Here is a 15,220-nt window from a genome sequence, read left to right on the forward strand (position 1 = left end):
AAATGGTGTGCCCAACCCTTAAAAAAAACATCTTGGGAAACTGAGTTCACGAACCCTCCCTCATTCTCTCCCTGCCTCCCGTGGCCACGTGGCCGGACACTTCTGAAACATGTCTGTGTTCCCCGGCCCCGAGCCCGGGGCTACGGCAATGGCCACATGGCTAGTAAACATTTTATTATTGGCCGACAATTATCCGTGTATAAAGCGGGACAGAAGAATCAGTAATAAAATGTATAAGCATGTATAAATCTGTAATTTGGTTTCCTTAAAAAAAAAAAAAGACAACCGAGCTATATTCCCATAGCGTGGCCACTGGCTAGAGGACTGTTTTTCTGAATCTGAATCTGGAGTGAGCAGAAAATCTAAAACCGGGGGACGAGGGGATGTAAAGCCTTTCCAATGTGAACATCAAAAAGGATTTTCCTGCCTTGGCCAGGTAGCTCGGTGGGTTAGAGCATCGTCCCGATACACGAAGGTCGTGGGTTCAATCCCCAGTCAGGACACATACAAAAGGCAACCAGGGAGCGCATAAATACGAAGAACAGCAAATCGATGTTTCTCTCTCCTCCTCTCGCCCTCCCTTCCTCCCTTCCTTCCTCTCTCTAAAAATCAATAAAGAAAAGGAGTGGGGGGGGGGTTCCTACTTTGGCCTGCATCCAAGTCCTTAACAGAACATTGAGGAAATTGTTTGGCTCATGACTGCCCCTTATCATGATCAGAGAGTTTCTCAGCTCATACATCCAGCCCCGTACCCTTCAAAAATCTCCAAGTCTTTTAAAGGAAGACGGGGAAGGACAAAGGGGGGAGAGGCGGGCGCAGAGGACGCCACAGCAGGAGGCAGGGCTCCCAACATGGACGTTCACAGCGGAGTGTGGCACTTTCTGCCGCTGACACTGAAGGGGGAAGATCGGGTTTGGTGTGACAATCTGCACCCTGATCTGAAGGCCGGGGGACAAGCGCATCTGACACAGCGTGGCCAACGCTCATACAGGAAGCACTTCACTTCCTATTCTAACAAACCCACAGAGCTGTGGGAAAGACACGGGCCTGCGAGAAAGAAAAGGAAGGAAAGAAGGGAAGAAGGGAAGAAGGAGAGAGAGAGAGAGAGAGAGAGAGAGAGAGAGAGAGGGAGGGAGGGAGGGAGGGAGAGAGAGGAAGAGAGAGAGAAAGAGAGAAAGAGAGAAAGAGAGAAAGAGAGAAAGAGAGAAAGAGAGAAAGAGAGAAAAGAAAGAAAGCCCTAGCTGGTTTGGCTCAGTGGATAGAGCGTCGGCCTGCGGACTGCAGGGTCCCGGGTTCGATTCCGGTCAAGGGCATGTACGTTGGCTGCGGGCACATACCCGGTAGGGAGTGTGCAGGAGGCAGCTGATCGATGTTTCTCTCTCATCGATGTTTCTAGCTCTCTGTCCCTCTCCCTTCCTCTCCGTAAAAATCAATAAAATATATTTTAAAAAAAAAAAGAAAGAAAGAAAGAAAGAAGAGGTCTTTCCCTGGTGGTTCCACAGGTCTGGGTGCAGGAAGCCAGTGGAGGGGGAGGGGGAGGGAGAGAGAGAGAGAGAGAGAGAGAGAGAGAGAGAGAGAGAAGGAGGGAGGGAGATCCGGCTGAAGCCAGGCGCTAGTCCTCCCCAGAGCAGGGGTGCGGGGGGAGGGGCGCGGGCCCCAGCAAAGCTTTAAAAACCAGCATCACAGGTGGCTGACCTGCCGATCCCCTGAGACAGAGGGAGGTGAGTGCACGCAGAAAGGGGCATGGCAACCCCGGCCCCCGCCCCGGCCCCCGCCCCGGCCAGCTGTGGGTCAGGCGTGGTTTCTCTGAGCCCCAGCTTCCTGATCTACAGAACTGAGTCACCCCAAAAGGTCGCTGCCAAGAAAATGGAGACTGGTGACGTAGAGCTTCTGAGAGCCTGGGATCGAAGGCTTCCATCGGACTCAACAGGACTCAGACTGCTAAAAATTAACTTCACAAAGAAAGGTGAAGTGGGTGTGGGGCCTCCCAAAGGAATGTCACCTGACACTGGCAAGCACTGGAGGGGAGAAAGGGAGGGGGACGAGACCTAGTCCTGGGCCTTCTCCTCTGAGCTGATGGCGCTCAAGACAGAGATGGGGGAAGAGGAAGGGTCAGGACAGACAGACAGACAGACACACACACACACACACACACACACACTCCCCGCAGCCTCCTGGGACCACTCGGGACAGGACAGCCCGGCTGGGCCTCCCGAGCCTTCAGCAGCACAGAGACCTGCGGAATCTGACTTCCAGCAGAGGGGCAAGAGGAGGGGACAGGACACGCTGTCCCTAAAGAGGCCTCCCAGCAGGGCAAGGTGTGGAATTTGTCACAGATCGCACGTGACCCTCCCAGCACAAAGCTGCCGAAGGACTGGCCTGGCCTCGCAGCCCCACGACTTTGCCCAGTTCCGCTCTCAGGCACCAGGACACCAGCCTACACGTCCCCCTAAACCCTGCTCGGGAGGAGTTTTTAAAAATCAGGGTCATCACCTGATGTCCTCATCCTTCGTCCCTCATGTGCGTAAGGAAGGGTTGGATTAGAGCAGGGGTGGGCAAACTTTTTGACTCGAGGGCCACATGGGTTCTTAAACTGGACCGGAGGGCCGGAACAAAAGCATGGATGGAGTGTTTGTGTGAACTAATATAAATTCAAAGTAAAGGAGCGGAGGGGAGAGCAAGAGAACCGGATAGAACAGCCGGATCCGGCCCGCGGGCCATAGTTTGCCCACGGCTGGATTCGAGGCTAAACCTCCTTCTTCATTACACGGATGTCGGCATCCAACTGCCGTGACAGTCCACCCAGCCCACGGCAGAGAACGCGAACCTTAATGCTCAGGCCCCGGCCCGGGCGTCGCCCAGGCCCCAGACACCCCTCCCGGACACAGAGTCCCTCCCTCAGAGGGAGGGAGGGGTGCCTCCTAAGTCCTGGGCCCTCAGCTCAGCAGGTCAGCTCACGATGCTAATACGCCACCGAGGGTGCCGGCTCCTCCCCAGGCTGACGAGGTGACACAGGAACCATCCCCGCTTGCAGAGGCTGGGGTGCAGGTAAGACTGGCACCTGGGGCTCAGCGGGGGGGAAAGGAAACACACATCCCCGCACACGTTCATTTAGAAAGAACAGCATCATCTCACCTGACCCTAAAAGACTTAAGAACAAGAGGAATGTCCGCTGGGCAACGAACGAGATGCCCGCGTGCTCAGGGAATGAGCTGCACACACTGGCTCACCCCGTCAACGTAACCTGTAGAGGAAACAGGCCCGGTGTCCCATCACGAGCCTTAGGGGAGACCTGGCGTCCTAGATCCTGGGGGAACTGAACTGGAAACCCACGTCTCCATCGATGCCTGCACGGTCCTCCCACCCTCTGCCTTCCCTCCGGTCACTAGGGCCAGCCGGCACCCCGTGCCTGCACCTCAGCCCTGGCTCGGGCACTCCCACAGACTGCCTGCTTCCTCTCCGCTCCCTCCTCCCCTCGCTTCTCCGAGCACCATTTTACAACTCTCCCTGGGCCCCACATTCCAGGGCAGCGACCACGGTTCTCTGAGCCCTTTCACAGCAAGCTCCTCAGAAGGACTGGTCCAGACCCGCTGTCTCCACGTCCTGGCCTCCCTCCTCCCTCAAATCCAGCCCAGCTTCCACCCAAGCCTGGGCCGCTGTCACCAAAGCCCGCCGCATGCAAACCCAGCCATCAGTCCCGGATGCTCGGTGTGACGTCACTCTCCTCGTTTCTCATCTTGTCTCCCTGGCAGCTCCCGGTCAGCCTCCTCTGCTGGTTCCCCGTCGGGGGTACAGCTCCATCATGGGGTGCCCAGCCCACAGCACTGCCCTCAACCCGGAGGCACACCGCCCACAGGACCTCCCTGCTGAATGTCTAGTAGGCACCTCACCACCACCATGGCCGAGCCACGTCTAGGGGAGACTCCTTCTCTCCCCGACATGCTTTTCCCGCAGCCTCCCCATCTCTGAAAACGGCGATTCCATTCTTTCCCCCTGCATCAAGCAATTCTCTTCTCTCTCTCCTCACACCCCACAACCAACCATCAGCAAACCACCTCGGCTTCACCTTCAAAACAACCATAATCCTACCACTTCCACCACACCCGACGCTACAACCCTGGGTCCAGCCTACGGCGTCTTACCCGTCTATCAAAGATGCCAGCTCCCCAGGTCACTCCTCTGCTCAGAATCCTCCCTCGGAATGAAGGCCCGAGCCATTGCCTGGCCTATAGGCCGGGGCCCTGCTCACTCAGCCTGCCTGGTCCTCCCCCCCATTCTCCTCTCGGTCACTCGCTGCTCCGGCCAGGAGGGCCCCTTTGCCAGTCCTCAAGCATGTCAGCGATGCCCCCTGCCAGAGGACATCCCCCCAACTAGATGCAGGGTTCCCTCACTCATGGCCTTCATGGTCTCTGCTGAAACTCCATCTTACAGACAGGTCAGGGGGTGCACCCACTGAGAACAGCCCAAATCCTCCCTCTCCCCTCCCACCCCCCACCTCAGAACGTCAACCAACGCCACTAACTCCTCTGCCTCCTCTATGGGGCCACCTCTAAAGAGACAGGAGGGCACGCTGGCACCTCACTCTGATTGTGGTCACACTTCTAGAGCAGATGGCTGGGGGCGGAGCCGGCCCCCCCCCCCCGCCCCCCGAGAGTGACTCAGTGGGATGCACCCTTGTCACTTCTAGGAACCCTGCTCTTCAGCTCTCCCAGGCCAGTGGTTTGGGTTTCTGCTTACAAGCCGGGGGCAAGGAGCAGGGGCTGTTGGGGAGTTTTTGCTGTTCCTCCGTGCAAGGCAGTGCTTCAGAGTATCTAACCGCTTTAGAGCAGAGATGGCAACAAACGGACTTTATACACAGTCAAAACCCGGTGGTCACTGGCTCCTGACCAGCTCTCCGTGTGCAAGCCGCACACACGTGAGTGCAGAGCACGGGCCGGCACGGGCGCAAGCTCCGACGGCAGGGAGCTCCCCCGACAGCCGCCCACTCTGCACTGCGCCCACGTTCCCTGGCCGTTCCCTGGCCCCCCGGGTGCTAGGACAAAACTGACAGGGAGGCTTTCACAATCTCGCCCCGCCGGCCTGGCTCAGGGGTTGAGCGTCGACCTATGAACCCGGAGGTCATGGTTCGATTCCCGGTCAGGGCACATGCCCGTGTGGCAGGCTCGATCCCTGGTGTGGGGCGTGCAGGAGGCAGCCGGCCGATCAGTCATCGTTGGTATTTCTATCTCCCTTTCCTTCTCCCTTCCTCTCTAAAATCAATAGACATATATTTAAAATATATTTTTTTTAAAAAATACTTTCACCATCTCCACTCCCTCCAACCCTCCCGGCCGGATGGACAGAACCGCGTGCAGGATCTGCTCCGGGGCCTGAGGAAGCGGCCTCGTGTTCTCCAAAGGATGCTGCCCCCGGGGATCGAAACGCACAAAAGGAAAAGGAAAATCCCACCCAAGGTCGCGAGTGGATCGGAGGGGCGAGTGTCACCGGAACCAGAGGGCCGGGGACCTCCCCGCATGGAGGACTCGCAGGCCCTGCTCCACACCCACACTGCCACAGGAACGGGCCGGGGGAGGGGGGGGGGCTCGGGCACCTCGACGCCCGCACTGCAGCAGCTGCTTCTCGTCTGGCACAGTGGTTTCCCGAAGCCCTTTCGCGAGGCGCTTTCCCAACCTTCCCATGGGCTTGCGTCCTCCTTCCCTGTCCCCACCTGGTGAGGCCCGCGAGGGCGGGAGCCCCCCTGACCATCGCCCCCGGGCCGAGGCCGGCTGGGACTTCTCCACTCGGACTGAAGTGCAGCAGCCACAACAGGAAGGGAGGACGAAGCCAAGAAAACGGCAGGAAGGGGCCCCCGGCCACCCGACATATGGCACCTGGCACCGGCCCAAACCCCACACCTCCTGTCCTCAAGCCCCTCCTTGTGTGAGGGAATGTGAGTTGGGCTTTCTGCTCCTCGGGGCTGCAGGAATCCTCGAGGATACATACCTCGAAACCACAGGAGTCTGGATGCAAAACGGACCCCGAGAATCACAGTCCAGTGGTTTGAAAACTTTTTTAGATGGAAACGTTGCTTTCTCCAAAGGATTCTTACGTGGGGTGCCAATGCATAAAACAGATAAATGAGAAATGTGTTCTGGTTGAGGCAGAAGCCCCAAGACACTAATGGGAACTCGGGGGTACAGAGTAACGGGCTAAAAATACCTCTGATCTAACACAGCAGCCCCGACTCAGAGAGAAAAGGCACTCACTGCCGCCCCTCCCCGCCATGTGGGAAGCCTGAGATGGGCCAGCCCGCCACCTCCAAGCCTTCGGACTCTCCTGCCAGCCCTAAAAGCACCGGTGGGTTCCAAGGACGGAAGACCTCAGGATCACTGACTTGCCTGAGGCCCCACAACTAGTGAAGGGAAGAGTCTGGATTCAAAACCAGGACAGCAACTTCCCAACGCAGGGCCCATCTCGCAGGAGGGAACTGAGGCCAGAGAAAGGAAGCCATCTGCCCCAGCCAACTCCATAATCCAGCTCTCCCGCTCCAGCTGCGGGCGGGACACACCGCACCCTGCCAGCGGCCATCCGCAGGGGCCGAGCAGCTGTCTCCTGGCAGGAACAGGCTGGGGGTCGTAATGGGGAGGGCGGAAAAGCCATGGAGACACACCAGCCAGAGGAACGCCCTGCCCATCCCCCGACCTCCCCAAAAACAATTTATAGCCAAGCTCCAGCAACTGCTTCCATCTGACTCCGTGCAGCTGCAGGCCGGAGGGGGCCGGAGGGGGCCGGAGGGGGGGCCGGAGGGGGCTGGACTGCACCGAGCTCTCTCGGGAATCACCAGTGGCCACAGGGCACCACGAAATCCATGTTACAAATGCCAACAAAGAAGCTGGACCCAGGGAGCGAGAATGGATTGAGCAGCCTTCACAGAGCAGAACTTTACAGCCTCTTCCAAGAGCCGTCCATGAAGCAAGAACAGGCCGTGGCAAATATACCTCCACTGGAAACCTTGCTGACATAAACACACACACACACACACACACACACACTGGACACTCGAGAGGTTAAAGGGCTTACAAACACAGGAGAATTGCTAAGCTGGGACACAGGACACAAGACATTCTCCGGAGCCCCGTCCAAAGTGGTAGCCAGATGCAAAAGACAGACCCAGCAAGACAAAGAATAGGTTAGGCTAAGGAAAGGCTGACCCAGCCCAGCCCCACTAATGAAACTCTGACTCAGAGAGAGAACATTGTTTCCAAACACACACAACACTCCGCCTGACTAGGTGCTAGGCCACAAGGGAAATGTCAATAAATTCTACCGCGTTTACCGGCCACAATGAGGGGGGAAATCCATTCACCTGGGGATACAGCGTCTAAAAACTTGGTGAGTTCAGGAAGTGGACACAGTTAGAACATTTGGGTCCCAGAAGGAAATATTCAGAACTGAAGGATTAAAAACGACGTATCAAAGCCTGTGAGTGGTGTGATCTTCGGGACAAAGAAGCATGCAGCTTTAAATTCATCTCAAACTAGAAAAAGAAGGATGAGGTGGCAGCTGGTAATAGAGAGCAGAAATTAAGAGCATGGAAAATAAATGGTGATAGAGACGCTGTTTCTTTTGGAAAGATTAAAAAAAGGTAAATCTTTAGGAAATGTGATTGAGGGGGAAATTTTATATAAATAAAGAGCAGGAATTTTTTAAATTTACCTACAGACACAAACAGTATTTTCAGAAGTAGAGAAGTAGCCTGCTACATACTTATATATGAATACCTAATTAAAATTACAAACTTTCTAGGAAAACAACAGACTACCAAAAGTGCCTCAAGAAGAAGTGGAAAATCTGAGTAGATAAAGCAGATAAAACTGAAACTATAGGCAAAACTCCTCCTTCACAAAGGCACCAGTTTCACTGGTGAGTTCTCCCAAAATGGAAGAAAAAGAAGATGTCGGTCCTCTGCAGAAACTGTTCCATGGCACATGAGATACTAAAATCTACCTCGCTCTTTCCACAAAGCAAACATATGCTTGATACTCAAGGCAGCCAAGAACAGCACAGCAAAGAAAATCACAGCCCAATCGCTCTTAAAAACAGCTGCGAGCATCCTACATAAAGTACTAGCAAATAGAAACAGAGATATTAATGGGGGGAAGTAAGTTCACCCTTTCCTCACATCACACACAAAAACTAACTCGGCCCTGGCTGCTGTGGCTCCGTTTGCTGCGTGCGGTCCCGTGCACCGAACGGTCGCCGGTTCCACTCCCGGTCAGGGCACACGCCTGGGTTTCAGGTTCGATCCCAGTCGGGGTGGCATGCAAAAGGCAGCCCCAGGACTGATGTTTCTCTCCCCCCACCTCTCCCTTCCTAGCTAAAAAAAAAAATAAAAACATTTTTTAAATTAACTCAAAAAATGATCACATGGGCAAACATAAAGTTAAAATTTTAAAACTGCTAGAAACAATCACAGGAAAAAAAATCTATCTGACCTTAGGGTAGACCAATGATTCTCAATTGGAGGTAATTTTGTCCTCCACCCTAGGAGTCATTTGAAATGTGAAGACATTTCTGCTTGTTACAACTGGGGTTGCGGGGGCAGCACTCCTGGCACACGGTGGGTAGAGGCCAGCGATGCTGCTGATCCCACACACAGAGTTATCCAGCCCAAATATCAACGCTGCTGAGGCTGAGAAACCTTGAGGTGAGCAAAGATTTAAAACTATTTTTTTTAAAAAAAACATCAGTTGGAGTTCATCAAAATTTTTTAAAGTATCTATTTTTCAAAGAATATATTAAAGAAATAAAAAGGAGCAAGCCAAAGACTGGGGAAAAATATTCATAATACATATTATATATACCTAAGAAAGGACTTGTACCCAGAATACATAAAGAATTCTTAAGCCCTAGGCAGTCTGGCTCAGTGGATCGAGTGTCGACCTGCAGAATGAAGGGTCCTGGGTTTGATCCCCAGTAGGGGCCGTGCAGGAGGCAGACAATCAATGATTCTCTATCATCATTGGTGTTTCTATCTCTCTCTCCCTTCCTCTCTAAATTCAATAAAAATATTTTTTAAATAATAAAAAGGAGCCCTAACCGGTTTGGCTCAGTGGATAGAGCGTCGGCCTGCGGACTCAAGGGTCCCGGGTTCGATTCTGGTCAAGGACATGTACCTTGGTTGCGGGCACATCCCCAGTAGGAGGTGTGCAGGAGGCAGCTGATCGATGTTTCTCTCTCATCGATGTTTCTAACTCTCTATCCTTCTCCCTTCCTCTCTGTAAAAAAATCAATAAAATATATTTTTTTTAAAAATAAAAATAAAATAAAAAGGAAAAGAATGAAAAAAGAATTCTTAAAACTAAGATGACCCCAAAAAAATTTTAAGGGATGAGGGACAAAAGATTCTTTTTAACAGACACTACACACGACATCCGAATAGTCAAGAGTTCATGAAAGACACTCATCATTAGGCATCACAATAAATAAAAAAACATATTCAACATCAGAGCCAGCGGGGACACGAACATTAAAACCCACAGATACAACTGCAAACCCCAAGAGCTGCTAAAACGGAAAAGACTGATACCATCAAGTGTTGGCAGAAGATGTGGAGCAAATTGCTGGTGGGAACACAAAACGGACAACCATTTCTGAATACGGTTTGACAGCTTCCATAAAGTTAAACGCTCACTCACCATTCAAGTATCTTCCCTCCAAGCCCGCCCCCCCCAACCAAAAAAAGAATGCATGTACAAAATCTTGTACTCAAATATTCACAATGGCTTTTATTCATGATAGCCAAAAACTAGCAACATCTAAATTACTCTTGGATTGAAAACAAAATCAAGACTAAGATGACATGTTCTTTAAAGTTAACAAAAATAAGGGGAGGAGGGTGTCCATGGCCGCTGCCTCCCAGGGAGAGCAGTCAAGGCCAAGGCCAAGGCCAACACAATCTTTTGGGATCCCAGTGTGACATTCCGTGTGAGATGTCTCCATTCCAGCTCGAGCCCCTCCCAGATCTCCCCTCCGCTTAAGAAATGCTTAAGAACTACTAGCAGAATAAACGAATCCTGCGTCACCTTGCCAGGGCTAAAGGTGAAGAGACACTCGTAGCATATATTCGGGCCTCTGTCCCTCACCGGCCACGAGCCAGCTGTGAGGAAAACGAAGGACCTGTGAGTAGACCCACTCTCCGCTCCATCCACCTCACACACCACCCACGACCAAGTGGGGGCATTCCCGCGAAGTCTCCATTCCTGGGACGAGCTGTAAAAAGGAAGGAACGAACAGGGCCTGCAAAGTAATGAGCAACTCTCTGCCCCAAGTCCCAGGTCTGGAACCCTGTTGAATTCTCTCTGCCCGGCACAATACAGTTTTATGTGCCAAGGTCAGAATAAAGATGAGAACATCGGAATTCTTTTTCTCAACCCCATCCTTCAAAAAATCCTCTGCGATACAATGATAAAAGATGTGGAGCCCAATCAGGAATTCATTGCCTGGGAATTTGTCCGGAAGTTGTTCTAAGAATTAATGCATGTGGTCTAATATACCCGTAATTAACAATCTTGGACTTCTACACACTTATTGTTGCAAGAAATGTACACACACAAATGGATGCGGTCCAAGTTTAACATGTGGCCCAAATTAAGCATATAAGCATTGTTCCTTCGGAAAAAAAAAAAAAAAAATGCAGGGAAAAAAATCTAGAGACAGCAACTAAACCAACCTCAACTCCCAGCTGGCTTCATTATCCTCTTGTCCTCAATGTAATAAAAACTTCCAGGATTTATACCCAAACAATTGGGGGGAAACTTGTTCTGAATAAATTTTAAAGTGGTTAACTCCGTAAATCAAGCCAGCCCAATGCATTAGTTTATAACTAGTACAAACTGTTAAGACCTCACTCATTAAGGATGTTAACACCTTAAATAAAGGGTGGAAGCTCACCTATTGTACGTGCAAGATAACACTTTTAGAAAGTGAGACTCACACCACAGTGAGGAAAGCTACAGGGCATGGTAGTCACTTCTGGTGACTGTGTGGCCTCTGCTCGCTCTTGCACACTCTCTCGCTCTCTCTCTCTCTCTCCCCCCCCTTCCCCCTCTGGTCCTGAGACCCTCAGACATTCCTCGCCAGCACAACAGTCCTCGGGCCTCAAGACCTCACGCTGGCCTCGGAAAACAAGGTCTCCTAATAGCCACCACCTCCCGACAAAGAGCTGACTCTGCAGTTAAGAGTCGCCAACTTCTTCCACGGCACAGGGCTCACCCGGACAGGAGTCCTCCTGACACCCAGAAACTAGAACTGGATCGCCCCAAAGAACCAGCGCTTTCAGTGAGTGCCACGTGGAGCCAGACACAGTCTGGGAAACGTGCGGTCCCTGCCTTTCTGTTCTCTCCATGCGCACGGGCGCAGCTCAAGCTGCTGCTGAAATCGTTCCCACAACAGACCGCGCCAGGAACTGCACCCTGCCCACCACCCTGACCCCAACAATGGTCAGGGCCACTCCTCACCCCGAAGCTTTGTCCCCCAATCCGAGGGCCCGGCACGGGACAAGCTCCCCTCCCGCTGGCCCTAAGGGATTGCAGATGAACGTCCCTCTGGGATTCTAGAGAGGTTGTATCCGCAGAACTCCAACTCCAACTCCGTATTTTAGAGGCGGTGAGAATTTACTATTGGGGGGGGGGGGGTCTAGTGAGGCCTGGACAGCGTCTGGGCACTCCAAACCTGTGGCTCGGAGGAGGGGTGTCTAGGGACTGCCCTGGGCACCAAACCACAATGAATGAGACACTTTCAATAGAAAATATCCCACAGAAAAGCATTTGGCGTGCGATCCTGTGCCCACCAGGGCCTGCCTCCACAGACGAGCAGCACAAAGAAACGGTGACCCTTCCCAAGCCCACTTTCACACCTCGGAGAGCTGTTTACGTTTCAGCCAAATGGACACCCAGGAGTGGATTGAAAGGGCAGCTTCATCCATCCTGCTTTGGTGACATTTCATAGAACTTTTCCTACTGGATTTAAAAAAAAAAAAAAAAAAAGATCAGCTCACATTCCCGATCTTCCAGTAAGTGTGTGCTGGAGTTAAGGAACTTTTAGCCAGTGTTATCTCAAAAAAGTACAACGATTATTCTCTCTCTCACACACACCCCCCAAAGAAAATGCCTTCACAAGGATCTAGGCCAAGGTATCCACTTAAAACAAACCAATGGAAGAACTCCCCTTGGCAGGTACTGGGTTGAGAGACTGCACATGGCTCTGGAGAGGTCTCCTTAAGCACAGAGCAGCCACAGACAAAGGGAAAAACGTGCCCCAGCCCTAAAGGGACGGAGGGGTTTTCGTCCTGAGAAAAACGAAGCACACCCACTTTAAAGATCCCCTCCGATACACCCGCCCAGGGCACGCTTATCAGCTAACCGTGCATATCGCCCTGCAGGCACTCTTCCCTGTGGTAAGTTATGCCCACCTATAACAGTAGAGAGAAGTATTTAAAGATACAAAGGCCGTTTTCTGCTCCACAGCGAGGAGGCCGTGTTCCACCTGGAGATGAAGTTAATGAAGGCAGGTTCCAGGAGCGCAGGAGTGACTACACCAAAGCAAAAGCAAGCCCCCCCCTCCCCCACACCAGCCAGCCAACGCAGTATGGGGCCGCCCTTGAGGCCAAGTTTAACCTTAACTATGAAGACATACATTCCGATTTGCTAACAAGAGCAGGACTTGGACATCACGAGCCCAGCAGGACGAATGTCTGGGAGATAAGGCTGGTCACCGCAGCCGTTATTCGGGGGGCCGGGCAGGGGAGCCTCAGCCCGACCTGGCGGACGCTGCAGGCCTTTGCTGTGTGTTGTGCTCATTACCTGAGCAACTGTGTGGGTCAGGGCGCCGAACTGGCCCATAAACTCGTGTGCAGTAAACGCGCCCTCCCGGCCCCTCCCCCCGCCAAATAAAGGGGAGAGAAAGAGGATCTCAGCCTCCGTCTCCTGGGGAAAATACGTCTCCCAGTTCTGAACTGGGGGTGGGGGCGCCAGTAAGGCCATCTCTGAGTAAGGCATGGGGAGAAGCAGCCCCCACGAAGCCCCACCAGGAGCTCACAGCTCGGCTCACAGCGGGCTCACCCTCACTCTCTCCTGGGAAGGAACTTGCTAGTGCCCAGGGGGACCGTGGGCTGGCCACCAGGCCCCCTCAACTTTCCATCTGCTTTCTTTACACCAAAGCGGGGGGGTGGGGGGGGGTCCCCGCTGGATTTTCCATCCTCCTCCACAGTCCGCAGGAGGTTGGTCAGAACACTCTCCGCACAGACGTTCCCCGGGGCTCCTCGCCATCGCAGAAAACGAAAAGCCGTCGACAAGACCGGCGATTACATTACACAATCATGGTTCCCCGAGCAAAAGGCTCCGCTAGAATAATCTGCACGAGACAATGACATCATGTGAGCAACTAGACAGGAAGTTGGGCTCGGAGAAGCGAAGGGTGAAATCTTGAAAGCCAATACACCCCATTCCCCCATCAAAAAAAAGAGAGGGAGAAAAAAGAAAGTCGCTTTCGGTGGAAATGACACTTAAAAGAAAAAAAAAATGGAAAACCCACATGGAGGAAACCAATCGGCAAATAAAAAAACCAAAAGCCCAACTCCACGGCCGTGTGCGCGCGCGAGCGTCCCACGGAAGGGGCGTCCGCGGCCCCGCCGGTGGAACTTGGAGCGGGAACAAAGCGAGGCCGTGCCCGGAGTTCCTGCGCCTCCAACTTTCGCAGGCGCTCCGCGGCGAGGCCGGCGCCGGGCGCGAGGTGCCCGCGGCGGGTCCCCCGCACGGGTCGCGCCGGCCCGCCGCCCGCACACAAAGCCGCCCGGACTTAGTGACAGCCACAAGTGGCCGGCACCGGCCCCCGGCCAGCGCCAGCACGGCGCGCCCCCGCCCGCCGCACCACCCCGCCTGCGGTGTGTCTTCCTTCCCCACCACGCGGGCAACTTTCCCTCGGGGGCGGGGGGGACCCAAGCCTGGACGAGAGGTGCGCCTCGGGGACCCCAGACCCTTCCCGAGCGCCCCCGCCCCCCACCCAGCCCCGCGGCGCGCCGGGGCACCGCGAGCGGAGCCCACGCCGGGCGGGCCACCCACCTGCACAGCTCGGGGAACTCGGCGCCCTGGGCCCTCGCGGCCCCCGGGACCCCGACGAGCAGCAGCAGCTGCAGCGCGAGCAGGGAGCGCAGCGGGCGGCCGGCGGGCGCGGGCCCCAGGTGGGCGCTCCGGCCGGCGGCAGCACCCATCGCGCCGGGCCCGGGCTGCACGGTGGGCGCGGGGTTAGCGGCGCGCGGCTGCCGGGGGCCGCGCCCGGGACATGGATGCGCCGCCAGGGTGGAGGCGGACAGGAGCGCGAGAGGAGCGGGAGCGGAGTGAGAGCCGAGGGGCGCGCGGCTCGGCTGGGCTCGGCGGCGGCGGCGGCGGCGGCGGCGGCCCCGGAACCGCGTCACGTGACCACCGCCAGCACCGCCCCCGCCCCGCCCCGCTCACGTGACTCCCTTGTTCAGGTGATCCCCGCCCGCCGGCTCCGCCCAGGCCCGGTCACGTGGGCGCCCCACGCGCGGGGTGAGAAGCGGCATGGCGGGGCGCGGGCGCAGGTGTGGGCGGAGACCCGTCTGCCCGGCGCGGCCTCAGTGTCTCCCAGCGAACGCCCCGCCGGCACGTGGGCGCTTCTCAACTTAAGAGCCACCGTTTCCCAACCTGGGCGGACCGGGTCGGGCCGGGAGAGGGCTCAGCGCCCAGCCGTGAATGCCACCGCACAGCTGTTCCTCCGCGTCCTGCCCCACGGGCTCAGATCGCGCAGCCCTGCGCCGGGCTCGCCAACCTCTGCCCAGAGAGCCTCCCACGACCTTCTGCGGGAACGTCCTTCCCTGAGCGCGTGACGCCTGCAAAGAAAAGGGAGGCACAAACATGGGACCGCGACCTATGAAGGAGGCAAAAGGGTAACTGTCCAGCGAGTGCCACTCAACAAAGCTGTATCCATCCCTCTGTTCAAACGTGGTGTGGACCCCATACCATGTGACCGCCTCGGGGCCAGGCAGAGTGAAAGTAAAAAGTCTTCAGCTCCACTCACCTTCTCCTGCAGCAAACACCACATCCAGGATCACCGCGATGGAAGCATGTCCTCTGTTCATGCTTGCTCCGTCCCTGACGCGGCCGGCGCTGCTTGAATCCGGACATCTCAGAGGTGGGAGCCTGGTAACAGGTGGGGTGGAGGC

At 54.9% G+C, this 15,220-nt stretch overlaps 1 protein-coding gene across 1 annotated transcript in view; it reads right to left on the minus strand.

Annotated features, from left to right (window-relative positions):
* The window catches only part of IGF2R (insulin like growth factor 2 receptor), a 103,084-nt gene extending 88,668 nt beyond the window's left edge, over window positions 1-14,416 (minus strand). The window contains 1 exon segment of the mRNA XM_080666273.1: window positions 14,100-14,416. Coding sequence (XP_080522399.1) covers window positions 14,100-14,248 — 149 coding nt within the window. The 5' untranslated portion in view covers window positions 14,249-14,416.
* Between the last annotated feature and the right edge of the window lie 804 nt (window positions 14,417-15,220).

This window comes from Plecotus auritus, assembly GCF_963455305.1.
Source record: "Plecotus auritus genome assembly, chromosome: 4".
Lineage (NCBI taxonomy): Eukaryota > Metazoa > Chordata > Mammalia > Chiroptera > Vespertilionidae > Plecotus > Plecotus auritus.